The sequence below is a fragment of the Poecilia reticulata genome, linkage group LG19, assembly GCF_000633615.1.
Source record: "Poecilia reticulata strain Guanapo linkage group LG19, Guppy_female_1.0+MT, whole genome shotgun sequence".
NCBI lineage: Eukaryota > Metazoa > Chordata > Actinopteri > Cyprinodontiformes > Poeciliidae > Poecilia > Poecilia reticulata.
Window position 1 is genome coordinate 11667647 of NC_024349.1, and position 27303 is coordinate 11694949.

A 27303-nucleotide genomic window follows, 5' to 3' on the forward strand; every position below is an offset into this window, starting at 1 on the left:
TTGTTGCTCAAGAGCACTTACAGTAAGCCAGACACTTCCTGGCACAAGACAACTGCCCGGAGGGACCTTATCCTTATCTTTATACATTTGCTGGCTTATGAGCCAGTAGGTTAGATATGTTTTTTATGTTGACACACACTGACAGTGCATTGATTTGCATTTGCATTTGATGCATTTAAAGCTGGATAATTTTAAAATACATCAAGGTTTTAAGGTAAGGATTTCTTTTTATTTATTTATTTATTTATTTATTTATTTATTTATTGAAGTCCATTTTTGTTGAGGCGCAGGTGACAGGGAAATATCTGATTAAACTGAAGTAAACAAACAAAGAAAACGGATCAAATCAGAAGTTCATTATGCAAAAATATGTTTTTACTAAAATACATATTTCTAGAAATTGTATAATTTAATTAGATGCTAAAATATTGGAACGATTTTTTGACAGCTCAAGTTAATTAACATTTAATTGAATGTTAATACTGTGTCATGCACTGCAGAAACTCATTTTTGAATATCAAAGTTAACTTGACTAAATATATAAAGCAATTTTCAGATTATTGTTCCAAATTTAAATGCTGCTTAACCCAAGAGCTCTTTGAATAGCCAAATGATGTTATTCTGATTGAGAGCAGAATAATTATATATTGTCTTTATTTTTTCACCTTTTATTTTTAACTTTTTACATGCAGTTTAACACATCAGGCTCAACAGATACAGAGGGTATATTAACAGATACAACAGATACAGAGGGTATATTAAAAAAATACAAATTAGTTCAATCGAAGAAATCAATTTGAAATAATTTATCTGAATAACTTCTAACAATGATGACAAGCTGTTGGTTGAGAAGTGGGCAAACTGTCTTGACCAACAAGTTTGACTATATGATCAGAACTCTGTCAAAACACAGTGTTACTTTTAAATCAAGTCTAACAGGAYGCATACCTTCCTGGCCTCATTTTTGGCCATTATGAAGCAAGTCTTTGTGCTCTTTTTGGTCAGCTGAGGTGTTTGCCATTGAACTCTCTTGGAAACTATTTTTGCATTTTTGCTGCTTTCTTATTGACATGAACACTCACTCCCCCTAGAAGAAACAAATGAAGTCCATAGTGCTTTAAATCTGGTTCTCTGTTCTTTTCTGAACTCCTGGAAAGAGATGGTCAATAAAGATTTAAAACTGCATCAGAATATTTTGAGGTATTTTTTGTGATCACGACAAAAGTGATGATTAAAAAAGGATTTACAACCTACCTTGAAATATTCAGGACACCAGAAGGGGGATTGTTTGTTTTTTTTACTTATCAGTTTATCAGTTTATAGCTGCATTTGATTATATTTTTGAATTTATTGATGCTCTCTAGGATCCAACAATGGAGAAGTGAGTACAAGTAGCTACAAAGTTGGGAAGTAACTAGGTTACATTTACTCAATTACATTTACTCGTAACTTTTTCTGAAAAAAATGCTTTTGGGAGTATTTTTACTACGCTGTACTTTTTACTTTTACTTGAGAAATTTTATCGTGTGTGCATGGTTGTTTGTCCTGTGTGTYTCTGTGTTGCCCTGCGACAGACTGGCGACCTGTCCAGGGTGAACCCCGCCTCTCTCTCGCCCGGAACGTTAGCTGGAGATGGGCACCAGCAATCYAAGAGTATTGGATATCAATACTCTTGAGTAACATTTCTGGATTCTTTACCCAATAAATGAAAAACAAACATGTTTTAACCAAAAATTCAAAGACAAAGAYGCACAACTGTAGTTTTTGTTAAAGTTTTACATTAATAGAAACTGATTTGGAAAAATTCTCTTTTGCCTGATTTTGTTATTTTTTGTTACTTATATGAATTATTGTCATTTTGGTCCTTAAGCTGCCAAAATGTCCTCTAAACTTTATATTATGGTCTATCTGATTATGTAATTTTTTAATTTTAAATGGTTATTAGTTTGATGAGTTACTCGGTAGTGGAGTAAGCTTTACCAAATACTTTTTTACTCGAGTAAATTTTGGATGCACTTTTACTTGAGTAAATATATGTTGAAGTATCACTACTCAAATCTTATYCTGATAAAATATTCACAACAAAATCCGATTAGATAAATGGCCATCCCACCTTCTCAGTAAGTCATTGTTGCTCTTTTGGAGTAATTTTGGTAACATAGCCACACCTGGGAAGGTTTACTACTGTTCCATGTTTTCCTCATTTGTGGACAATAGCTCTCACTGTGCTTTGCTGGAGTCCCAAAGCCTTGGGAATGGCTTTGGAGCTTTTTWCCAGTCTGGTAGACATCAATAACTTTTTTTTTYYKSMWYYKKTYYTKSCYTWMYTTWRRWTKRRGSMWKRWKKKMWWMYTTTTTKKTKKTKKTKKTTTKGGTTTTKTTTTTTTTTAGATYTTTTGGCTTATTTGGTGTGAAGTGGGACCAGTCAGGCCTGATTGTGGCTGTTGAAATTGAACTCTAGCTTTCCCAACATTTGGCTAATCACAGTTGATTYATTATTCTTTACAAAGAGATTAATGAATCTAATCCAATTGGGGTTTTTTGTATTTACAGTGGAGTGGTGGTTGGGGTCTACAGCTGCCTGCAAATATCTAAAATCAGCAAATGCTTAAAACTCCCACTAAAGATGGTTATACCTGCCTATTGTAATAGTTCAAACACCAAATATAACCTAATATGTATTCATATGCAAAGAGGAAACTGCGTTGGTGCAGAAGCTTGCATTCACACTCTTCCTTATYKCCACTCATTGCATTACAGTACATTGCWTTACCGCCAAGAAAAATAAATGATGCTCCTGGATTGGCTGCTTTGCAAATGCCAGTGTTAGGTAAAAGATACTTCTTTTTTTTTGGAGTATCTTAGATAAACTACAAAAATATATACAAATATGTAAATTTTACAAATAATTTTGAGTGGCCGATGGTCCACTGTATTTAGATTATTTTTGTTTTATTATAGAAAAAGCAACAACAAAAACAGGTGTAGTTTTGTGAGTAAACTGAGGTTTTAATTCTACTTTGCACAAAAAGAATTAGAATAGAATTATGAATAAATAAAACCTAAAAAAAAATTAAACTAACCATTTTGGGAGAGCAACTGTGAAGGGGCAAGAGATGCAGACCTTTTTTATATGTTGTCTTACTTTTTAAAATACATATTTTAATTATTCCATATCCTCATAACACTCACTTGAAATATTTCAACCATCTATCCTGTTTTTAGTGAGTAGATTGAGACAAAATTGTATTGAAACGGGATTTCTTTGATGTCCTTTATGAATAAATAAAACATTGTTCATTACCCAACCAGTTTGGGAGAGCCTCTGTGAAGGAATAACAGTTAGACTTGTTTTTGCTTTTTAAAATCCACTTTTCATATCCCCATAACCCTCGCTTGCTCAATAAAATATTTCAACCATCTATCCTGTTTTTAAAAGCAATTACCCAGGGAGGGTGATTTTGTTTTATTGTGCCATATGTGCAGCTTTTAACTTTTTCACCTTGTCGAGAAGGGAACCCAGTACCAGGAAACACAGCGCCAAAGGTCACGCTGATTATTTATTGGCAATCTGCCCGGGCGCGAGCGCAGCCGCTTGTTCTACTGCCTGCGCAGCGGGAGCGAGCGCGAGCGCGTGCGTAAGTGCGTGCGTGTGTTTACTGGAAGAAGGTCTGAACGGGGGGGCGGAGCCTTCCTAAACATCGTCTTTTTACTCACACTGGAACAACCTCCGGTAACCTTCTAACACACACACTCACACACACTCACTCGCTCACTCACTCACACGGAATCTCTCCGACCGGCCGCATTCCTCCGCTCTCCCATCCAAACCCCACGCGTTTTTTTGCGGGGGGGACACTTCTCTTTGGATTTTAATGCCTGAGTTAATAATTCAGCTGGCACTACTTTCGGGTAGTTTGCGGGTCTTTTCCTTCGGCGACGAGCGGCTGCGGTGCGGACTTCAGCACATCCGCAAGGTAAGTTGTGAGAGGAGGCTCGCTGCTCGGGTCGACTGGAAGTGGGGAAATAGTCCGCCGCTGAGCTTGTTTTAGGACAGCTGCTGTCATGTAGACCTCACAGCTGCTGGCCGGATTAAATTTAATCTTGTTTTCATCGRATTCTGGCAAAGGGATACGACGCCGAAGTTCGTTTCCGAYTTGTTCTCAGTAAAGGGCTATTTCGCTCTTTAGGGAACCTGAGCTACCATAAACCGGCTGTAGCTTCAATATAGCAACGTGGAGTGGGTTTTCATACCCTGAGCAGTGATTCATTAAAACCGACTGGTTGTACAATCTGATCTAAGTTGGTTTGATATCTATACTTTGCTGTGAGCAATTGAAAACCAAAGTCATATTCCTTTGTTGTGCACAAACTTATTGAATAAAGCAGATKCTATTGTTACTAAATACTCATCAAGATTGTCCCTTTTCTCCAGGGGCACCTCTAAAAAATCTAAGGGCCAAATGGGGGTCRCCAATAATCTGGGCACTGACATGAATCTATATTTTTATTTAGGCATTCAGTAACTTTTTAAAAAGATCTAAATGCCAATATCATTGATGAATGATATGCCTTTTTTAGTGGTAAAAATTCAGGTAATTTGCTTGTAGTAGTCCCTCTATCTAGATCAAAAGTCATGTTTGTTTATATAAAATTACATTTATGCCAATAAACCCAACAGAGAATATTCTGATGCTGATTTATGCGATATAAAAACATTTAAAAGAAGCACTGATAACAAAATAGAAAACATGACAAGCCTTTTTCAGTGCAGGCTAATCTGTTTTAAGTACTTTTTAAAATAATATAAATACTGAAAATGAATCAATATTTTTTTTTCTTCAGGTGTGCTTCCAGATATATGCACATAGGACTGTTTGGAAGGAGGTTGGCATCTTTTGTCATTACAACACCTCCACCCCCCACTTGGTGGCGCCACTACGGCCACCAACTATATTTGGATTTTACACCAAAACCAAAATCCAGTTACAGGTACTAAAATARCAAATAATATGCTGGGTATGTTTAGTTTATCATCAGATATTCTCAGAATTTGATGATATMAAAATTATAACAGAGGGCCATTTCCCTCTCCTGCGTTTGTGTGTTTGGTAAAAACTAGATATAAAATAGTGAAATATGCTTTGGTGAATTCCTGTATTTRGAAAAAAWWWWTTATAAAAGAATGAACACTGAAGCACTTAAAAAAWTTTTTAATTATCTAAAAACAGCAGAAGTCAAAGAAACTGGCTTGATTAGTGCACCAGTCAACTTTCTCTTGATTGGCAGCTCAAATGCTGAAGATGTTTAATGTTTTCAGCTATCCATAAATAATTCAAGATTTAAAAGCAACTCCCAACTATTGCCAGCTTGTTAACACACCAACTAACACCATGTACTTTAAAAATATCCTAAGTCAAATTAAGATAAAGGTCAGAATATCTGTTTATATTGTAATTCATTTTTCTTCWAAATAGTTGTTTACCTGGCTCAAAGTACCTGSAACTCATTTTTCTCTTTTGTATTGAAAAATAAACTTTCTCCTCAGAATATTTTACCTTTTTATGCAATTCTGCTTGCTATAGAGTAACAAATGTATTTTTAAAAAGCTAGCTAATTAGCCCGAGTATTTGCTATGGATACAGCCTGCAGTCTTGTTAATTTAAGGATGATGATTGGGAAGCCAATTGGTTTCCGCAAATGTGTTCAGTGAAGGTTAACTCAGTTCAGGCTTAAATGTGCTTAAAAAGAGTGAAACGACCCTTTTTATGAAGTGTCTTTTCAAATCGGAGGCCAACTTCCTGGCTCGGTTCTGCTCTCTGTACCGTTACGGCGCCTCCTGCTCAGCTTCACCGTCTCTCTACCGATCACTGTCCGGTGGAGCGGGCGGTACTCTGCAGAGGATCCCAGCAAAGCAAGCCAGATTGGCTCCACTATTATTTATTTTTATTTTTTTTTATCCCAGTGAAACCAGAGGAAGCTCCCCCTCCGCCTCTTCCGACAACCGGGATAAAGAGTTATTCAGTGAAAGAAGAAAAGAGGGGGAAGGGAGGAGTAAAAAAAAAAAAAAAAATGTGCCGGACTCTTTCACTGTGACCCCGATTCAGAAATCCCTTGTTGCGGTGCGCCGATCGAAGACAATTGAAAGCAATCAGGATCCTGTTGCCGTCTGGCTGCACGCTGCAGCAGCGAGTACGCTGAGGATTCATTTAAACTAAATATAACCCGCTCCTGCTCCGTGCATTTGTCACAGCCGCCAWAACTGCATTTTATGTGGGGTAAACTGAGAGCTCCAGTGTGGCAAAGTGCTCATTTGTTTATGTCACTGCTCATGAAGGAGTGTAAGTTTCCAGCGTGGCTCAGTGTTTGCTTGTCACCAGCCTATATATAGATGGAAATGCCTAATCCCTGCTCCATCTTTCTCTGTCTTCCTCCAGCTGTGCTTAGGTGCCCTCTCCCAGCCCCTCTCTGGATGCATCAGACCCCTCCTCCCCGGGGCCCTGGACCCGGCTTGTGACTCCGCCGACCTCGCCCCGTTGCCCCTCCGTCTCTGGTCGCCCTGCTCCACGTTTACCTCCACCTGTCCGTCCCGGGGCTCCTGCTCCGGGCCCCCTGCCCCTCGACCGGCGGGCAGAGGCAGGGGGCCATGGCACCGCGGTAGCCAGGCCCCTCGCAATGAGCAGTGTGACCCCTTCGGAGAGCAGCAGGATTCAGGGGTCAGACTTAGCCCCACTTCACTACAAACCCTTCAGCTCGCATGAACACTACCAGCAGGTCAGTCAAACCGGGTTGTTCTTCTGGGTTCCTGCTCTCTGGAAGCATCTGAAGTTTGATTTTAGATATTTTCTAGATCTGAATAAGTTGGGGAAAAGGTTTTTATTCATTAGATTCACCTCACTGCAAAAACAAAAGATCTTAAAAGTATTTTTAGTCTATTTCGAGTGCAAATATCTTAGTTCACTTGAAGCAAAACAAACTTACAAGTAACTTTCGGCAAGATATCGGCGCTTGTTTTAAGTCAATCATTCTTGAACATTGATTAAAGAGCAGTACTTCAGCTGGTAGTTTTTCACCTATAACATTGGAAAAATGTTTGTTAAAAGATCTCTCAATAGAACTATTGTAGTAGGAATGCACCAATCCACTTTTTCACTTCAAATACCAATATCTGAGGTTTAGAAACTAAAAATCAAACCAAGTATTTTTGTCTAGTTTCTAGTGCAAATATTATGAGGCAAAACTAACTTATAACTAACATTTCAGCAAGATATGGGAGCTTGTTTTAAGTCAAAAATTATTGAGTGTTGATTAAAAAGTTCCGCTGGTAGTTTTATCACTTCCAATGTTGGAAAAAATGTTTGAGTCAAGAGTTTCATTAGGGATGCACCAATTCACTGTTTTCAYATCCGATACTGATATGACATTTATTATCGGCTGACTCCAATTCAGAAAAACAATTGACTTAAAAATKTATTTTTTTTAAAACATAGACATGACATTTGATAACGCTACACCAGTCCAGCACACCTAAATACGCCATTATCTTCACAAGCTTTGTCAAACATGTAAAAACAACACAACATTGTCACCGATACCCGATCTAGAATGTTTTTCAATATGACACTGATACAGATGGTAATATCAGATTGGTGCATTTCTACTTTGTATCAATATTGAGGAATTATTGACTTAGACAAACTCCTGTATCTTGCTGAAAAGTTTCTTGAAGGTTAATTTTGTCTGATTTCAAGTGTGCAAAGATATTTGCACCAAAAACTAGACCAAAAGTACTTGGTAAGATTTTGTTTTTGTGGTGCTTGTCTTTATCTTTTCATGCATCCATTTAATAACTTGAGCCATCTGTCCATCCATCTGTTTATCCATCTATCAATCAAGTTTAATTGATTCACGCATCTATTTCTTAATCCATTCATCTGTTTTCTTGTCATTTATACGTTTGTCCGTTTATCCATCTGTTTTTCCCTTTGATCTATTCGTTTCTCTGTTTGTCCAGTGATCAAGTTTCTACATTCATTTTTTTTCAATTAAGCCCTTCGTTTGTCCATCATCTTGTTTTATCAGTCTGTTTGTTCATTGATTCTTCCATTTATCTCTTCTTCATCCATTCATTTTTTCATCAGTGCTTTTGTTTGTGCGTTTGTCCTGCTATCAGGTTTCATAACATTTTAACACTGCAAAAACACAAAAACTCACCAAGTATCTTTTTTCTAGTTTGTAGTGCAAATTAGGGCTGAAACAATCAAATTAATTGTGATTAATTAATTATTGAAATAAACGTCAATTAGATTAATAATTAATCGCTTAGTGGAGTAGATATACTAAGAAAAAGGCTGTTTGCTGCAAAAACATACACAGACTAGTAAATAAGCCAAAACTGTACAAACTACWCATATTTTGTATTTCAGACAAAATAAAAACTTGGTTAAGTTTGATCTGCTCAAAAATCTTCAAGTGGTGATAATCTTCTATGAAGCACCTTTTGCTATCCAGTTTTTTTTTTGTTATTATTGAAAAATATTCAGTCATACATTGTTAAAATGTAAACATTTTATCATGTGTTTTTAGTTTCAGAGACATACTTTGCAACAAATGATTAAAGAATGTCATGTTATTGCATTTTAGGTAGTAAAATGTTTTTCTTTTTTAAGAAGACAATTAAATTAGGTTCTTATTTGCATGTTTTAATCCATTTCTGATATTTATAAAAAAAACTTATATGTAGAATTTTCAAAGTTAATCAATTATTTGTCAGAGTAATCAATAGAATAATCAATTACTAAAATAATTGGTAGCTGCAGCCATAGTGCAAACATCTTAGGTCTCATGAAAAAAACAAAACTAACTTACAAGTAAGTTTTCAGTTGCTTGTTTTAAGCCAATAATTCCTTAATATTGATTAAAAAAGTACTAGTTCCACTTATAAGTTGTACTTTTTCATCAATATTTGGGAATTATTGACTGAAAGCAATATCCTAAGTTACTTTTAATTAATTTTGTCTTATTTTAAGTGTACTAAGACATATGCAGAAGAAACTAGGCCAAAAATACTTGATGATATTTTATGGTTTTGCTGTGAAGTTGAACAGAATTGGCGTGAGAAGCCGTGTACCCTGATCGTCTTTTAATCTGTTTCAGGTGATAGATGCTCATCGGAAGCTTCTGGAGAGCGGCTTTTACTTTGGGCCCATTGGGGGTCTGGAGGCCAAAGCCTCGCTGAGCAAAGAAGAACCTGGCACTTTCCTCATCCGCGACTCGTCGGACCGCCGCTACTTCTTCACCCTGTCAGTACAGACGGTTTATGGAACCAGGAACCTGCGCATCCACAGTGAGGAAGGCGGCTTCTTCCTCGAGAACGACTACCAAAACAAAGAGAAGGTGCCGCGGTTCGACTGCGTGCTGAAGCTCATCACGTTCTACATGGGGAGAGGGAGGGACATGCAGCTGACAATGGATGGGGTGAGCGAAGAAAGTATGGAAACCATTTACCTGATGGACAGCCGTGGGATTAAAACCCCGCTGGAGCTGCTGAAGCCCCTCAAGATCAGCCCCTCGTCCCTGAAGCACATATGCAGGAGGGCGCTGAACCAAACGGGCCAAGGAGAGGTGCAGCAACTCCCGCAGGCGCTCAGAGACTTCATGAAGAAGTACGACGCGTCTATCTGACTGACGAGGAACAGCACAGAACGCTTCTCAGAGCTGATCAGACTGAAATGAGGTCACTGCAACCAGAATCAGCCGAGCTCAGCACTTTTGATTCCTAATAAATTGCTGTTGGGCTCCGTCTACCTTAACCCCCCAGATGCTGGAGTTGGATTTGGGTAACCGGCGATTACCTCGTCTATCCTGCCTTAGGAGAACCTGACCACTACCGTTTGGGGTGGCAGATGAAGCCAGAGGTCAAAGGTCAGCGTTTCCTATGACCGACTCAGACGCAGAGCAGAGCCTCGTAGAAGATTGTAAACGATGGCGGGATCACGCCGCCGCTGACGTCGGTGGGTTTTAACGCTCTTAAAGAAAGAACATCCTCATTTTTTCAACACTTTGGATCGCAGGACAGAGAGATGGGGAGGGAGCGAGCGAATGAAGGAGGAGTAACAGAAAAAAGGCAAAGTCCAAACGAGAGAAGAGAGAGAGGGGGGAGAGAGGGAGAGATCCCGGCATACAGTATTTGTTTGTCTGAGTGTGTGCGTTGTGGTTGTGCACATATTTCCATTCCCTTTTCCCGCAAATGTTGCCACATAGAGGGGAGTGGGCTGGCCATGCATGCTAGCTCAACACACACTCTTGCAGGTACAGGCCCACATGTCGGTTTTGTCTGCGTAGGACACAAAAAAAATTCATTTCTTCTTCTGMTGTTTGTTTCTTATTCCTCCTCCATTATCCTTCCCTCCATTTTTTTTCTTTTTTTTGATGCATGTGTGCTCTGACAGCGCCAGAAAACAGACCACAGTCACCGAGACAAAAGCTTGTTATTGACACAAAGGCTCTTGTGAGGGACCAAACAAAAGAAGAAGAAGAAATTATTTTTATCCAGACTGCAAAGATGTAAAGATTGCTGGAGATTGGTGGTAATAATCCCAGGGATGGGGAAGGAAGAAGGGTGGAAAGACAGAGGAGGGGGGCAGAAGAGCGGGAAATGGGATTAGGGAAGGGGAAACTGAAGGAGGAGGAGACATACTGGTATACAGCTTGATAAAAACACTGATTAGATTGATGATGCAGTCCWACAGGATGTAGCTTGTGTAAATATGACGGCTCCATCTTAGTCTCAAATCAGTTTTTAGAGTATTTTATCTAGAAATGCAACAAACTAACTTGTACTGGCTGATGCCAATATATCCAATTTTTTGAGAGCCTGTCCTTCCAATTTTTAGGTMTGTAAGACGAACACTTTTATGTAAATGTTTTAATTATGTAGCTAAAGGCTGCATGATGGAGGAAGTAGCAACAAACCCAAAGGAAAATTAGGCAATCATGAGATTTTTTTTAATAAATATTTTTTATGAAACTCAAAACTCCATTAAAGGCGTGATGTTTGTTGATATGTTTACACGCTAAAAATTTTCATTTTTGATGCATTTAAAACGTATTTTAAAAATTGAGATGCACCGATTGATCAGCTGGAGATCAGAATTGGGTGGGGGGCGGGGGGGGGCTCTTAATGGTGAACTAATAATGAAAAGTACATGTATATATTTCCATTTATTAAATGAAAACTAAGAACTCCCATTTGCAGTCTGTAAACGCATCAACCAACATTATGTACTTTGATGCACTTTTTTGAGCTTAATACAAATCCAATAAAGGTTAGGGAGATTATACCTAAACGAGATTATACCTACAAGAGGCTATTTCTGTCAAAGAACATGTAGTCCATTTTGTCCATTCATATGTGGCATCTGAAAGTAAAACTGGAAGGAAAAKCTGAAATTAGTATTGATCATAAAAGAGATGCACTGGTCAGGCTTTTCTCGCCAATACAGATATCTGGTTTTCTCRGAGGTCTGACCTGCTGGCTCTGATTTCGTTATTGTTTTATAAGAAACTCTATTTGTCTAAATGCTGTTTCTAGTTCGTTTGCAACAATTTTGGATCCCAATGGAAATGAAGAAATTGCCGCAATGAGCATTGTAAATCCAATGGTAGGAGTGTATTCTTGATGAATAAAAGTGGATTATTTTTKAAATTTCCTCCAATTCTATTCTAGTCAAATATGCTACTCCTATCAAATAATTCACATTTGTTTTCTTTTAATGCCTCGCAATCCTTTTAAAAATCWGAATCAGTAGGTCAGACCTAAAGCAAAAATCAGAAATTGCTATCAGATAGGAAAAACCTATCTCAAGTAAAAGTAAATAAAAAGGTGAATTCTGTTTTAATTGCAACCATCTTCTATGGCGTCCATCTYTAAAACTGCTATAAAGTGTAGAGCTGCACCGATTGGGCCAATACCGATTTCATACTTTCCTTTGAGTTTGATTCAAATCCATTTTTTAAAAAATGTCAGTGATGACTTTAATTGAACTCAGAAGTGCATCAAAGTGTATGCTTATATATTTTATTTTTGCAGGCAGATGGACGTGTGCATTTTCTGTGTAACACTTTTATTAACTTATTTCCTTTTAAGCCATTTGTGTTGGTTGCCTGCCCGCTCTCTCTCTCTTTCTCCTGGTCTTCCTGCGCCATTCATGAAGGACTTAAGAGGAAACATGCTGTTATTTGAACTGTTTATAACCTTTTTTCTTTGCCTCTGGAGAACATCAAGGGAACTAAATACTTTCCTTAGGAGATTCTTTTAAAAATGCCTTTTGTAAAACTAACTGCAAGACTCAGATTTGACCCACATTATTATCTTTTTGTTGTGTTTTTCTCGCGCTCATACTCACCTGTAATCCATATTGGAATGGTAGCCTCTTCTTTTCTTTTTACATCATGAAAACAGTGTGAGTTTATGTAGCCACAGTGATGCACACCTTTTGTATGTAACGGTCAGATCTGGGTCTTACTGTCTTGCATCAAACACCAAGTTCTTACATGTTGTGCTGCAGCAGTAGACCGAGTGTATGTGAATCATTTGTCTTTTATAAAGACTCACTTGCAAAAGGCTGGCCACTAGTCTGGCAAAATACAAGCTGTAATATCTGCAATGTCAAAAGCATTACATAATAAATGAAAAAGAAACGTTGCACATATTTATATTTCTAAAATATTTCAATAATTTATATTAAAGAGCACTATTTTTACAAAAGCCAATGCAGTGTGCCCTGTGTGTTACTTCCTCACTGCCTCCTGCCTGCTTCTCCTTTTCTCCCCCCTGAGTCAATATTGACTGGATATGCTTTAACTTACTGTAATGTGTTGCAAAGTAGTCTGTATTCCAGCAATTCCTGGCTTCACAACAAGATTATTTACTGTCAGATGGGATTTCAAAGCTGGACGAAGACATGTTTATACACTCGGAGAGATCGCTTCGAGCAACAGGGAAGGACGGCTGCACGATCCGAGGGCTTGAAATTACCGCAATCTTCACTTCTCGTATGTGTCAGTGGAGCATTGTGGGTAAATTCCATGTGAATCAGAGTGTGTTTGGGAAAGCTGAGCGCCACGCTGTGACAAAGGGATTCCCAGAAGCACGGAGACGGGCAAACCTTTGACACAGCAGTTAGTGTGCAAAAAGCTGACTTTGGGCTGGACTTAACTGGAAAAGGAATGCAGTGGGATTTTATACATCCTGCCTTTGGCGGCTAAGAGAGAGAGGGAGAGGGGTGCCGTCCTAAGGGGAGTGTGTGTGAGGTCAGAAAGGTGAGCGCATCCACGTGGACGAGATTTATGACTGGCTGTGGTTTCACTCTCAAGAAAACGCTGAATCTGTGTGTGTGTGTTTGTATGTTAAGTGAGATTACTGTTGGTAAAATTAAGCAGGAGGTGAGTTCCTTCATTTCCCAGCTCCCCACCTCCACCACATCTTCTCTCACACACACACACACACACACACGGTTCCCATTCCCTGCATACCTTGTGCTCCGTCTGAGGCCGGCTTCCAGGAAAGAGGCACTTTAATTGAGTTGAGTTTTTACGGCTTGCCTGGTGTTGGTGTGTGCGTCCGAGAAGGAGTGAATGAGTTGTCTCTGAGTGAGTGGGTGTTTGTGTGAGATAAATGACAGAGCACTGATGAGAAAACGGTTTATTTGTTCAATTTTGAAACATCTGGGAAATGTGAAGTAATCAGCTTGCTGTCGTGCAACAGAATACAAAACTTCTTTCTCTTAGTCCTACGGGGAAAAGCAGACCTTTTGCAAATTCAAACTTTACTCTTCAGGACATCATTTAAAAAAAAATAGGTAAAAAAAAAATATATTGAAATCTAACCTCAGGTCTATCACCAAACTGCCATTTATTAAACAAGAAGCCAAAATGAAAAAAGTTTGTGACAAACTAAATACAAAAAGTTCATTTGTTTTTATAATTAAATGTAGAAAGTGGCTTATAGGTTAATTTTACAACTAGTGAATTTAAATAGTCTTAAATAGCACACCAAAATTAATAGAGTGGGGTTTAAATTAATATTTGTCAAAAATAATTACCGCTATACTGCTGATTTGGAAGGGAAGCAGTTAAAACCGCTTCTAGGGAAACTAAATTATTGAAAAAACATGACAGCACCTATATTTTCTGCTAGTTGGTAGCAAAATTAATGATCGTAATGGGCTTAGAGGAACAGAAATACGAGGGACTGTCCGTGAGGATTAAACCTACAGCTGATTGCACGTGAAATGATTCAATCTAACCTTTATTAAACTAACTTTATTAAACTAACGATCCAAGTTGAACATTTAATGCGGTGACTGATGATGGAACAAAAAGTAGACAAAAATKGAATTATATATAGCCACCTCTGATTCACAACTAGTGAATTTAAACTCATGTATCTAAAGTTGAAGCCTTTAAATGTCTCAAATTCATTTAAAAAAGTTAACTAACCTTTAATATGTTAATCGCAGATCATACATTTCGTCTTTGCGGGTCTATTTCATCTCTTTTCTGTCAGGCACTCAGACATTTACATTGTTTCCTGTGACTCAAGACTGTTGAAGTCATAGACATAACAATTAAATGATATGTACATTTATTATATCTTTGGTTAAGGCTCCCGCTAACTCACTGCTAGCAAACCCTGGATACAGAAATCCTGGATACATTCAAAAGTATTTTTAAAAACAATACATTCATCACTGGTGGATCATCATCCTCTTTAGATCAGGGATGATTTGCTGGCCCAACAAGTAGAGTGACGTCTACTGTCTTTAATAGGGTGCACAGGTTCTTGTGGAAAGTGAAATCCCCAGCGCCATGTCGCTTGTGAAGTAAATAATAACCTGGTGGACAGCTGGTCTGACTTTTTACTTCATAAAACACATTGGACCAACTTCTACAGATGACATCACCAATAACTGGGGAGTCGTCTCAGCCCCACAAGGTTATGCTTATCCCTGTTTTCTACCAGTTTTTCCTTCCTCTAAACTTTCGAGTGGTGTGCTTGAAAAGAACACTCTGTGAACTGCCAACATATTTCACAACGACCTTTTGTGTCAGTGAATTTTGGATTTCTATTAACTGCAACCCATAATCATTAAAATTATAAGAAATAAATGCTTGAAATATTTCACTATTTGTGCGCAATTCATCTACTTTTAAGTTTTACTTTTTTGATTTGAGTCACTGAAATAGTAGAACGGTCCTATATTCTAATTGGTTGAGTTGTTCCCGTAGAACCTGTTCTGTTTCCAAAGGAGATAAGAGGAAGTGTGTCAACAGAAAAAATGCACTTCCATAACAAGTGTGACCACTTCTGTGTGGCAACACGATGTCAGGAAGGAAAGACATCAGCAATGAATCTCTTATGTATTTTAAGAGAAAGTTACATTTAGATATCTCGTAAATCTGTCCTAACATTTTTAACAATATGCCAATTTTAAAAGTTTAATTTGAATTCTAGATTCTGGAACAATGTCTTTTGATTGATGAGATGAGTGACCTTAATCAACATCTCCATGGTTGGAGAAAACAAAACTCCCCATATCAGCACAAACACCTCATGCTAATTGTCAAACATGGTGGTGAAACAGTAATGATTTGGGCTTGCTTAAAGGTGATCTATGCTTCCTTGAACATGTTAGGATAGGTCTATGGCCTATACACAGCATGTTAACATTTTTTGTGCAAAATTATTCTTAGATAATGAGACTTTAGTTTGGTCAGTTCTGCCAATTTTGTCTGAATGTTTAGGGCCTCTGTCAACTTTAAATCCAAGTAAGCTGCTGCTGGCTGTGCCTCCCAACTCAATGTTTACACTCGTATGTAAAAATGGCTGCAAACTGATGCGCAATTGTACAACCATACGTCGTTGAAAAGCAGAAGTGGAGCCTCCTGCACAATCAACAAGGATGTAGCAAGTGGTTTCTGAATAGTAAGTCAACAACAAAACACTTATCTTTTCCAGCAGCCATTATAAAGCACAGTAAAACCAGCTGACCAAACATGCTGGAGCTCAGCTCGGGGTGCTAGGAAACAGGCTTGGCTTCACAAGTGTTGCTAGGTAATGGGGCAGCGCCCATTGAACATGACTCAACAATCCAACAATCAGGAGGTTTTTGAAACGTTTCGTTTTTTCAGTCACCAAAAAATGTTAACTTATTGCCAAAAAATTATCTGGGTGGTTTTTTGAAGCACTTTGGCTGTTTTTATTTGCAATTTCAACCCAAATAGAAAATGTGCAAAATGTGAATTTTACAGAACACGTCCCCTTTAACAACCTCTGTACCTGGGAACCGTGCAGTCATTGAGTTGACTTCAAACGCCTTTGTGCACCAACGCATTACGAGATCATCTTTCAGACACCARAAGCTTGACCTAAATTTGGGTCCTCAAAGCGATCCCAAACACAACAGCAATTCAACAACAGCAAGGGCCGAAAAAAAAAAAAAAAGGGAGTTTCAATGTCCTGGCAGCTGAAGCTTGGCCTAACTGGGTCATGCAAGCAATGAAGCAATGCTATATAAAGAAGAATAGGCCAAAATTCCTCCACAGCAAAGTGAGCGACTGATAAAGTCATACAGAAAATGACGTGATAGCTGCTAAAAGTGGTTCTCCAAGGCTTTCAAAGATGATGTGTAATTAGTTTTTCCATTTGAGCTTCATCTTTGTTTAATAAATAATGACTGTGTAGTCTGTAGTGTGTTTTGACACACTTGACTTTGGATTTAAATGGGGGAGTAGTGAGTGTACACCTCTGAGACTATAATGCCTGTTTTTGTAGCTTATCTGATTGGAGGTCATTACAACAATTCAGTTCGACAGTTCCCATTTTTCTTTGACGCCTCGTGTGTGTGTGTGTGTGTGCGCGCGCGYGTGTGTGTATCTGTGAGTGTCTGTTAGAGACACTATTTGTTTATGAGAGGGAAAACTAAGTTGGCACTTGCTGACAAAAGTGACGTTGGTCAAAAGACAAACAGAACTGAGTGAGCCCTCTTCCCAAAAATCCAACCAGAATAATCCAGTTTTACACACAAACACATTGTCTAAATAAGCCAGCTCAGCTCGCTGTGACTCATTTTATGTTCCCCATAGTTGACTGGTGAGTAGAGCTGGAATATTTTGCCCGTATCCTTCGCTCCTCTTCTGGATCTCACACGCTCGCACAAAGTCTTTCCACTATGATTCATTTTTTCGGGTTGTGACTTGCTGTGTCCAGCTCAACAGTTGTCAACAGCGCCTGAGCCAAGCACAACACCCAGCTCGCAGACAACTCAGTGTATTGGACCTTTTCCTTTCCCCAACGATCATACGTTCGCAGCAGTTGTTTGGACATCGCCCTTTTCTTTGCTTCAACTGCATGTTTCAAAGCAGCTCAAGAAAAAAGGAAGCAGTTTGGGCAACGGGAATGGCGTTGGACTAATCCCGTACTTGCAGCCTGATTAAAATCTAAGCATAACCAACAGCTCCTGGTGTGCTTTCTTAAATTACTGAGCTCCTGCCAAAGTCAGCCACGTCAAGTCTTGAAGGTGGAAATTTTTTTCAAGATGTTAGGAAAATGCCTCGCAACTGGCAATCTGTTCCGGCCTTCCAGGAAGGGCCTCCGGGTTGCTCATTATTCCTTCCAGGAAGGCTTACTCGTTGCCCGATCGACGCTTACAGGAGAGATGGTTGGCCCATCAGTTGGAGTATTGTCACAGCCGCTTCTGATAAAGCCAGACCAGCTTCCAGGAAACCAGAGAATTACCCTGCAGCATTCCATCATTCCTTCGCCATCAGTGCACGCAGCAGACAGAAACAGCAGGAACGCGAGGCAGCAGAAGGAGTATGAAGGGGACATGGATCAATAAGAACCATATGGGAAGCACACAGACAGGCGAATGCACTTAAATACCATGTGTGTGCATCCAGGCCTGTAAAGACAAAGACTCTGATACGCTCATTTTGAAATGCAAACGCAGTCGATGCCTAATTTCTTTCTTTTTTTTTTTTTTAAGTGGAGCATTCCCTAACTACATTTTACAATCTTGTGACTAACTTGATGTGAATTGAGATAATTAGCGAGTTGTGGTTCCCCTTATTGCCTGAAATGCCACACACAAGGATGTGACAAATACCTGCTCAAGGTGTGATTAAGGCAAAGCAGGAGGAAATGCAGTGATGTGACTATCTCTGTAGTCATAAAGGGACGTGTTATAACAATGATATTCAATGATGATTGAGGCCCAAAGTATGCAAAGAAAGTATCCACCGTGCCATTACACAGCAGCAGCCACCTGTACTGTTGCCACAAGGCTGGATTTATTCCTCTTTCATATGCTACATTCTGAACTTATCTTAATTAGGGATGGCCAACATTTTATCATGATATTTTGAGGTACTAGTGTGATAATGATAAAAAAAAGCATATTACTTCTTCAAAAGGTAACTCAAGGCATGGAAAAGCATTCAAAGCACCAAAAATACTGCCCTTGAAAGGTGTTATCAGCTATTTAAAGGGGCAGTATTACGTTTTTTTCAGACATATAGTGTGATTTGATAGCTCAATCAAGTAACTAAGTTAATTTCAGTTGTTATAAAAATGCTGTACATCAAGTATGATTTCAAAGAAGTTTGATTTTGTATTTTAACAACTTGAAATTGGTGTCTCTCTACAAACTCTTGCTCTTTCTGAAGTTCCCATTACAAAAGTAGTCCTAATATCACTTCTCTCTTAACCCTTTAGTGTCATGACGGAAGGTAACTTCTTGACCCACATGCAAAAACAAGAGAACCGATAATCAGTAAAAGATGTTTAATATAAAGCACCAAAACAGTACAGATCAACTGTGTTCTTGGGGGGAGCGGCAACTGGAGCGGGCTGGAAGAGAGGATGAGCGATGAGTTTAAGGACTGTGGAATGTTTGAGCTCTGAACGAGCGGCAACGGTCTTACTCGGTCAGGCGGCAGGTAAGCGGGGGTGGATACTGGAATTTCCCGGGATGTTTTCGGGTATGGGGATCTGCTGCGGAACCAGCTGGTGTTTGGGGGGAAATTCAGCGGACGGCGTTGGAGGGCGGGCGGGCGGACAGACATGGACCTCAGCTCACCGGGGAAGATTGAGGTAGGCAGCCAAGGAGGGGTAAGTACGCCAGGTACAGCCAGGAGCTCAAGCCTCAAGTGGTTGGACGACGACGTCACGAGGAAGTTGTCTGAAAACGAATAAACACAACAGGGGTCACTGGGAGGTTCACAAGGAGTCAATAAACGCTGTGATGGTGGCCTGCAGTACCATTACTGGTTAACACTCTGGCATCGATGTGTTGGCTGACTCCACTCTTAAGCCTCTGCAGAGATGAGGCAATCTCCGACAGGTGTGAGGATCCCAGCGTCGCCGGTCACGCCCACCAGAGATCATCCACCCTAACCCTAACCCTAACCCCTGGTGGAAGGAGCGAGAAGCCGCAGCAAAACAACCCGAGCACCCAGGATCACCACAGTTAGCAACGTTTTTATCAGCATTGCACTGAGAAATAGTTCTTTTAATGAGCTCAGCAGATGCGCAATTGTTTGCTAATTGGTGCTGGCTAGTCTGCAGGAGCTCAGTGGGAGAGTCTCCAAGGAGGAGCTGCGTTTTGAAGGTGACCCTCGGTCCACCCTGGCGTTTTGCAGGGTTGAATGGTTGCCACGGGAAGAGGGGATGAGCAGCCTCAAATGGAGGGTGATTGACAGCGCAAAGATCCGCCTCCTAGCTCTGATTGGTTGTGTCTAGATAACACTGGAAGTGCTGGGATAAGCTCGTTTTTTTTTCTATAGGTTACCTGTTTTATACCATACTGTCACAATACAGTGACCGTTCCAACAAATATGTAAAAAAAAAAWTTATTTTTTTAAAGTCACTTACTGCACAAGTTTAAAAATGTGACGCATTGTTTTCCCTCTGAGTGTTCTTTCTTGTAACTCCCGGACCGCAGCTGCACAAACGTAGCAGCAGAAAAGCTCAAATGCCAAATGACTTACTGTAACAGCGAGGAGTCAGACCCAACCCTCCAACACTCTCAGGTGTCACTGTGTGTCCCCACAGCAACCAGCCAACAAGGCTGCACAGTATTTGAATTTGACACTGCAATGGACACACACACACACACGCATACACACACACACATGCACGCACACACACACGCACGCACACACACACACACACACACACACACACACACACACACACACACACACACACACNAAGGCTGCACAGTATTTGAATTTGACACTGCAATGGACACACACACACACACGCATACACACACACACATGCACGCACACACACACACACGCATACACACACACACACACACACACACACACACACACACACACACACACACACACACGGGTTCAAGCACTACCATATGCACATGCATATGTGGTGAGTAAAGGGGGTTTTGAGTCATGAATGAATGGCAGAATCCCATCTTTTTAGAACAAGCTGCAGAGCTAGAATGAAGAGATTCTCTCTTAGTACAAGTATGTAATAAAATGCTCAATTTTTTCTTTGATTATGACTTTTATTTTCCATTTCTGTTCTTAGAGCAAAGTGGAAGCAAAGTGAAGTTTCTTGTTTGTGTGCAGAAACTGATGGTGATTCAGAATTTTTCCTCTTACAAAATGTTTCTCTTGCTTTTTACTAGAATGAAGAAAAACAAAAACAAGCAACTTGATAAAGTCAAAGATTTGGTGTTTACTGCGCAAGCTGTCTGAATAAGCAATATAATAAAATGCAGAAGTTGAGGTTGAGAAATTTCCTCTGCTTTACGAACAAGGAAATCTTACTTCTTGTGACACTTTCTATGATTGTTCCTGACCAAAAATCGGAAATGTAAACTTTTTTGTCATCTATTGCAGCAACAAACTGTGGTAATAGCTAAAAATTACTGGAAGTAAAATGTATTTTTAAAAAGTTTAAGTTTCCTAATAGTCTGAATGTAGAGAGAAAAGAGGAAGAGAAACCCAATACCAGAAAAATGAAGCCAAAAAACACGTAAAGACAACATGAAAAGAGGAAGAGAGAAAGCATCTGCATATTAGGCGCTTGGTCCTTGTGTATTTGAATTGTAGTTTTTATTTGCCTTTTTTGATCATTTCCTCTTCATTTCTACAGGTCTTGCCATAACACTTAATTCCTTGGTTTCTTGGTTTAGTCTTTTGTTCTGTTGTTTGTACATTTGGATTTAGTTCTCATAGATCAGTATTAGGTTTGTGGTTCCTTTTGTGTCTTAGCTCAGCTCCTTTCATATTAATTAGTCTTTATCCCTCAGTTTCCCTGCTTGCATTCCCAACCAGATTTTAAGAACATAAAAATATCTAATTAATTCCAGTAATTAAGAAAGATTCTGCTTTCTGCTGACCCAAGTTTATTTTTCCTGATTGAAGCACAATTTTAAAACCCAAACACATACCAAACCCTTATTTTTGTGTACCTCTTATTATGTATATGCAAATACAAACTCCCACTAAACCGCACTGAATCATGGAGTTCCACAGGGTTCTGTGTTTGGACCAGTAGTATAAGGAATCCCACCAGGTAGTCAAAATTAGTGAGTTTGATTTAGCTAGTCAACGTAAATCAATATTATTGTGCAGATGAAATTTACCTTAACAGCAAAACTGAAAGCATTAACTGGCAGTGGACTTCAAAGTGGGTTCATAGTTCATACTTTTTATTTTCTTCATCAATAGCCTACACTGTGGTCTCAACAGAAAAAAAAAAAAAAGTCATTACTCAACTCTTTCCCTTTTCCGAGGCTGCAGCTGCAGGATACTAGCACTCTATTAAAAACCACCAATGAGTCATCAGCAAAACATCTTTTTGGGAGTGATTTTGTGTCTTTTCCCCCTGCTACATCTCATATACTTTCAATGTAATTCAAAGACACTGAATGTGAGCAGCCACACATTTCTGCCAACAGATGTCAGGGTTTTCTGTTTTGCCTCAGCAGGAATCCAGTTGGATGTAAAAAGCCCTGTGAATGAAGTCTGTTTCCTTACTGCCTCGCTGCAGTCTCTGCATACAAAACACCTTTTTCATTTTAAAATACTGTTAAAGACTCAAATTTCCGACTCAGTCTTTCAGTCAGCCGATGGAATCCAAATATTTCTGCATATGTTTAAAAATATTTGTCCAGTCTTTGATTTCTTTTATCCGTCAAAATCCAGACTTTTCCAAGCTGCAGACAAACAATGGAAGTAAATGAATTCTCTACTTTGCATGTTTCAGTTCAATTAATTCAAGCTTTATTCAAATAGCTCTACCTCATGTGTATTTGTTAAGACATCTGTTCGTCTATTTTCTTCCCCTAACACAAAGGATTACATTTGTTCCTGGAAGAAGGAAACAGGGGGTCTGCAGAGTGTGTGTGTATGTGTGTGTGTGTGCACAAAGCAGCATCTAAATGCAAGAACCAATCAGAGCCCTGAACAGACACAGAGCCCCCCAAGTGCTGCTGGTTTATAGGGCCCAGCTTCAGAGAAGTCACATGACTTCCCATCGAGCGGCTGGACTGAGAGGGGAGGAAGAAGAGGGCGAAGTGGGGAAGGAGGATGAAGAAAAGGAGAGAAAAGAGGGTCAAGAGGGTGACGATGCTGTGAGGTGTGAATTGAAGGTCTGGTGTGGATGGATGTAGAAAAAACAGACATAAACGACGGTTCTCGGACGTGAAATTGTACTGGCTGATTGATGGCAGTAAAATTAACAAGATGAGAAATAACAGACGGAGAGGCCAAGTCAACAAAGTGGAAAAATGAAGGATGAGATGAATCAACATAGACAGCTGAGGATGGCTGCAAGATCCTATAAACTGTACAGTTAGCATCTGATGGTTTGGACTGAGAAGGAAGTCCCACTTCTTTCACTACTACTCCCTCATCCTCAATTAAGTCAAATCAAAGAACATCTCAAAACTTTTGAAATACAACCAAAAGTCATTAACATCCCGTGGCCAGTCAGTACTTAGTCTCCATGGTTACTGCGGGTACAAGCTGGTGGATGGAAATTGGTGACACATTTCTAAATTCATAATTTCTTTCACCCCAATCGACACCTTTAGTAGTCTGCAATACTGTCTGGAAGCTAACTAGAGTGCACAAGCTAGTTAGCAGTTAGTTGCCATGGATACTTTGGATGCAGGCGAGTGGAGCGACATTGCTGACCAAAAAGACACACTGAGTTTTGTAGCTGGGGTTTCGTAGAGGAAATTTTCTGTTGTGAAAATAGTTGACAGAGTAATAATTACTCCTCAGGATACATGACTACAGTAACTGAACAAGTGAATGAGTTGGAGGGAGGCTTTATATCCCACGTTTTAAAAGCCCATATTTTATACAGATAGCCAATAATAAGCTCAACAGTATCTGATTTGGAGGCTGGTTCACTGCCACAGACAGTAGATAGGAGAGAATACATTTCATAGAATTTCACATACAAACTCTATAAAAAGGGTGAAAGTGTTAATGGCTACTTTTTTGTCTAATATTGAACAGATTACGATAGCACTGGGCAATAAATCAATAACACTATATTATGATAAACATGTGATCAATATTGATTGATAATATGTCTGGTAAAATATTCAATTCTCAATATATATAATATTTACTGATATCCGATCCAGAACCGCACAGCAAGGTTGGTGGAATGAACTAACTCATTCACTCTTTGGTTACCTAGCAACTCACTCACTCTTTGGTTACCTAGCAACAACCTGTCGAACATCTTGAGCAGAAGACTGGAAGTATAGCAGACAGAAAAAGGATTTAAGATGTACTTCTGCTAAAATGATCATCCATGCAGAAAATGTGGGGAAGACAGTTTATTTGTTTTTGTTTTTACCTATCACTTTTTGTTGGCGGCCATTTTCTTCACTCTGAAGCAATAGTATTAATAATAAAAGAAAGAAGAAAACACAGCTCCTGCTTAAGCTCAAGTAGAGTCAAAGGCTAACCCATTAGGATGATTCCAGGTGTTGTTTGTGAGCATAAAGTTCATCAGGTAAGAAAACGTTGCTGTTTTTTTTTTACAGTGTTTTTAGTTTTCTATGTAACATCTGCTGATAATATGAAATCAACCTCTCTCTCCAAATGACCCTGTTGCATGTTTACCCAATATAATTAGCTTCAGCTGTGACTCATTTTTTCACTGAGCCAAATGAGGAAAGAGAACATTTAACTGCAGCTGGAGTCTGGCTATGCATCAGCATTTCAACTTCCTATTAAACAACCATGTTAGCTTAAAATAATTTTTTTTAGGGCCAACTAACTTATTGTGGAAGGCAAGGAATCTGCAGAGTGACATTTAAAGCTTGAGTGGCATGACAGATGGAGTCCTCAGAACATAGTTTACATTACTATAAAGTTGTTCAACTCAAACCACTAAAACAAACTCAATATGTAGAAAAACTTACACTGGAACAACCAATAAGTGGTTTGGTCATATGAAGTAATGTGATTCTTGGGAATTATTACTCAAAACCAAAACAGAAATTGCGTCTCTCAGTTTTTAGGGGGGGTTTTTTGCTTCTTTTACCTCTGTTCAGTGGTGGGTACTCTTCCAAATAACACCAAGCTAATATTTCATTTAGCGCGTTAGCTTTTTTGTTATCTTTGAAAACGCTTATAGCATCTAGCTTCCCCATGTTTAATTTTTCTGGGCAAATTCTAAAGTGCTAATTTACTTGGATGTTTTGTAAGCTTTCAGTTTAATAAAGTTTGACATTTATGTAAAAGTTTTGTTAATCGACTGTTGACAATTCTTCAAGTAGTTATACGGTTATATTTACGCCCTTATTCTGAAATGGGAGAAGACTGTTTACTGTTTACAGTTTTTAGTTCGGTTAACTCGCCTTTTTTTTTTTTTTACATTGTTTTACATATTTCTATTTTTTAATATTGTAAATTAGGTTGACTGTTGTGAGCCACATGTCTAAACACAAGGTAGCATCAGCCATGTATTCCAGAATAACGATAAAAGACAGATAGTGCATTATGTCACTGAATGTACTTGCAGAAAATAACCACACAAGTGTGCAAAGTCAAACACATCCAGAAGGCTCATAATAAATGAAGGGGGGGTATCGGGTGAAATGTGAAACAGATGTCACCCTTTTTGTTGCAAGCACTGATGTCGACACCTTTCAGCTAAACAGAGGCGAGAGGTTTAAAAAAAAAAAAAAAAAAAAAGGTAATTTGAGGGAAGGCTTCCCATAAACACCTGTCTTATTCCGGTTAATATCTCTTGTCATGGTGAAAAAATGATGGCCTCAGGGAAAGAGGAGAGAGAAAAGAAGGTGAGGAGGGGAGAGTGTCACCTCCATACCCCTCAGTCTGCGAAAGGGAAGAGCTCGTGTGGGATGAACACATTCGTTTATTCATTCTGCTCATCTATTTTCAGCCCAGTGGGTTTATGGTTATTGGAAAGGCGTTGCCATCTCGCTCCTTCCCAGAAGGAGTCAATATTTCTCCCTCTCCTTCATTTCTCCCTCCGTGCTCGCTTTTTTTTTCTCTAATTCAATATTTTCTCCAAAACACCACTCTCCCTTTCTAGCGCGTACGAGGGGGGAAATGCTGGAAGGAAGGCGTCTGAGAGAAACAACGCAAAAAAATAAAATAAATAAATAAAAAGCGAGGTCACAGAGTGCAACCTCAGCACCAGTCCTGTAAAAACTTTACTTGGGACAATTGTCTCCCATCTTTTTCCTCATCTTATCACACGTCCATCGCTGCTCTGCCCTGCGCACTGATGCATCTTTGTCTCTCCCTTGTTCACAGCTCTTGTGGCCCTCTCGAGACCAACTGTGGCCAATTTACAATAGCTGATGTTTGTTAATGACTCTTAATGACGACTTGTTATGGATCATAAAACCTGGCTCTCCTTCTGCCAATATCAACTTTAACTACAGTGTGGGGCAGCCCTGATAACACACACTGGGACTTTTATCGAGTGATGGAAATCGGCTTGGACAGCGAGAGCATACATGCGAGTGGGAAATGTGTGCAAGGAAGGGAGGAAGGGAGAGCGATCGTGTCTGTAATGTGAATGCAGCTGTAGCATTAGTATGGATGAAAGAAGGGTGTCAGGGGGAGAGGAGGGGTTGTTTTGTATCAAGAGTGCCTCTCTCACTGCCTATCTCTCCCTCGCTACATAGTGGCAGCATTCCCACAAGAAATTTAGGGAGGAAGGGGCTTTATTTCCCAGAAAAAAATACAGAATCATGCCAGAAATAACCAGTTTGGTTTGGACCTCAGCTCACAGCTTCATCATGCCATGTTTGTGTTAAACTGGGGGTTTGAAATGTGGTGGTTGTGGGATCAGTCAGAAATGGCTTTGCAGATTGACACAAGGATAAAAGTGTGACCCCCCTACAGATTTACGGTACAGAAATGTGTGCATGTTGATGTTACATGAGTGGATTTACATGCTTTGAAATATAGAGCTATACAGATTTAAATTGAAGATGTACTCCACAAAAATTATGTTTTACAAAAATGGATTCCTTTCAACTATTGCTATTTACTTAACGGGACAGTATCATGTATTTTTCAGGCACATAGTGACATTTTTTAGCACAATTGAGTTGGTCTGAAAATGTTATATATGAATCAAACATGAATTTAAAAAAATGTTGACTTTGCAATTTAACACTTTAAAATTTGGCCACTGTCTCTTTAAGAAGCTCTTGCTCTTTCTGACACTTCAGCATGTCACCATACCAATGTTTCTCCATTAAGCCATGAACAACCATTCTTACAAGTGTTGCACTAACAAGTAGTTCTTATTATTAGAGTAGTTCCACCAGGTGTTTGCTAACTGCTGCTGCCGCTAGTCTGAAGGACATATTATGTAAAAATAAAATTTTACATAATACACCCCCTTTAAAATATAAATAATAATAACAATAGTAATTAGTTTGTGTGTTTGTTTGTTTTTTATCAATTTCCTGCCTTGTGTATCTTTAATTTTATTTTGTTTCAATTACTTTTCAAATATGGAGTCTTGACAAAAGTTCAGTCTGGAAGACTCTAGTCGCACCTGCCTCATCAATCAGCGCCTCCCTCCCTGCAACCTGGACCTATCAGCGCCAGTCCAAGCCTCGCTCCAGCCAATCATCGTTTGGGCTCCAGTTCAAAAGGACCTTCACCCATGGCCTCCTCTGCTCACCAGCTGCGATCAACCCACATCTGCCCCATCTCCACCTTCTGATCCCGGCTCTCAGGCCTCAT

General features: G+C 39.3%; 2 protein-coding genes across 4 annotated transcripts in view; one reads left to right on the forward strand and one right to left on the reverse strand.

Moving 5' to 3' along the window:
- The window catches only part of socs3b (suppressor of cytokine signaling 3b), a 15548-nt gene extending 2774 nt beyond the window's left edge, over positions 1-12774 (forward strand). Inside the window, exons 1-3 of one of the 3 annotated variants that reach the window (XM_008437017.2) lie at positions 3714-3977; positions 6438-6774; positions 9157-12774. In XM_008437017.2, coding sequence (XP_008435239.1) covers positions 6676-6774; positions 9157-9684 — 627 coding nt within the window. In that variant the 5' untranslated portion in view covers positions 3714-3977; positions 6438-6675 and the 3' untranslated portion in view covers positions 9685-12774. Of the gene's footprint in view, positions 1-3713; positions 3978-6091; positions 6342-6437; positions 6775-9156 lie in introns of those variants that run through there. The other 2 variants (XM_017301717.1, XM_017301716.1) reach the window with 2 other exon arrangements.
- On the reverse strand, positions 9947-27303 carry LOC103481822 (YLP motif-containing protein 1-like). The gene is made up of 4 exons (XM_008437584.1): positions 27260-27303; positions 19937-20031; positions 18947-19244; positions 9947-10028 (listed from the first exon to the last, which is right to left on the reverse strand). Exons 1-4 carry the CDS (start codon positions 27301-27303, stop codon positions 9947-9949), a joined length of 519 nt encoding a protein of 172 aa, XP_008435806.1.

What these genes read in the sequence shown, in the direction of transcription:
- LOC103481822 (XM_008437584.1), bottom strand. Translation starts at nt 27,303, where the DNA reads ATGAGGCCTGAGAGCCGGGATCAGAAGGTGGAGATGGGGCAGAT. An exon ending in AAGGTGGAGATGGGGCAGAT is followed by an intron (nt 20,032 to 27,259) that starts GTGGGTTGATCG and finishes TTGGCATTTGAG; the next exon opens with CTTTTCTGCTGCTACGTTTG. An exon ending in CACATTTTTAAACTTGTGCA is followed by an intron (nt 19,245 to 19,936) that starts GTAAGTGACTTT and finishes ATTCGTTTTCAG; the next exon opens with ACAACTTCCTCGTGACGTCG.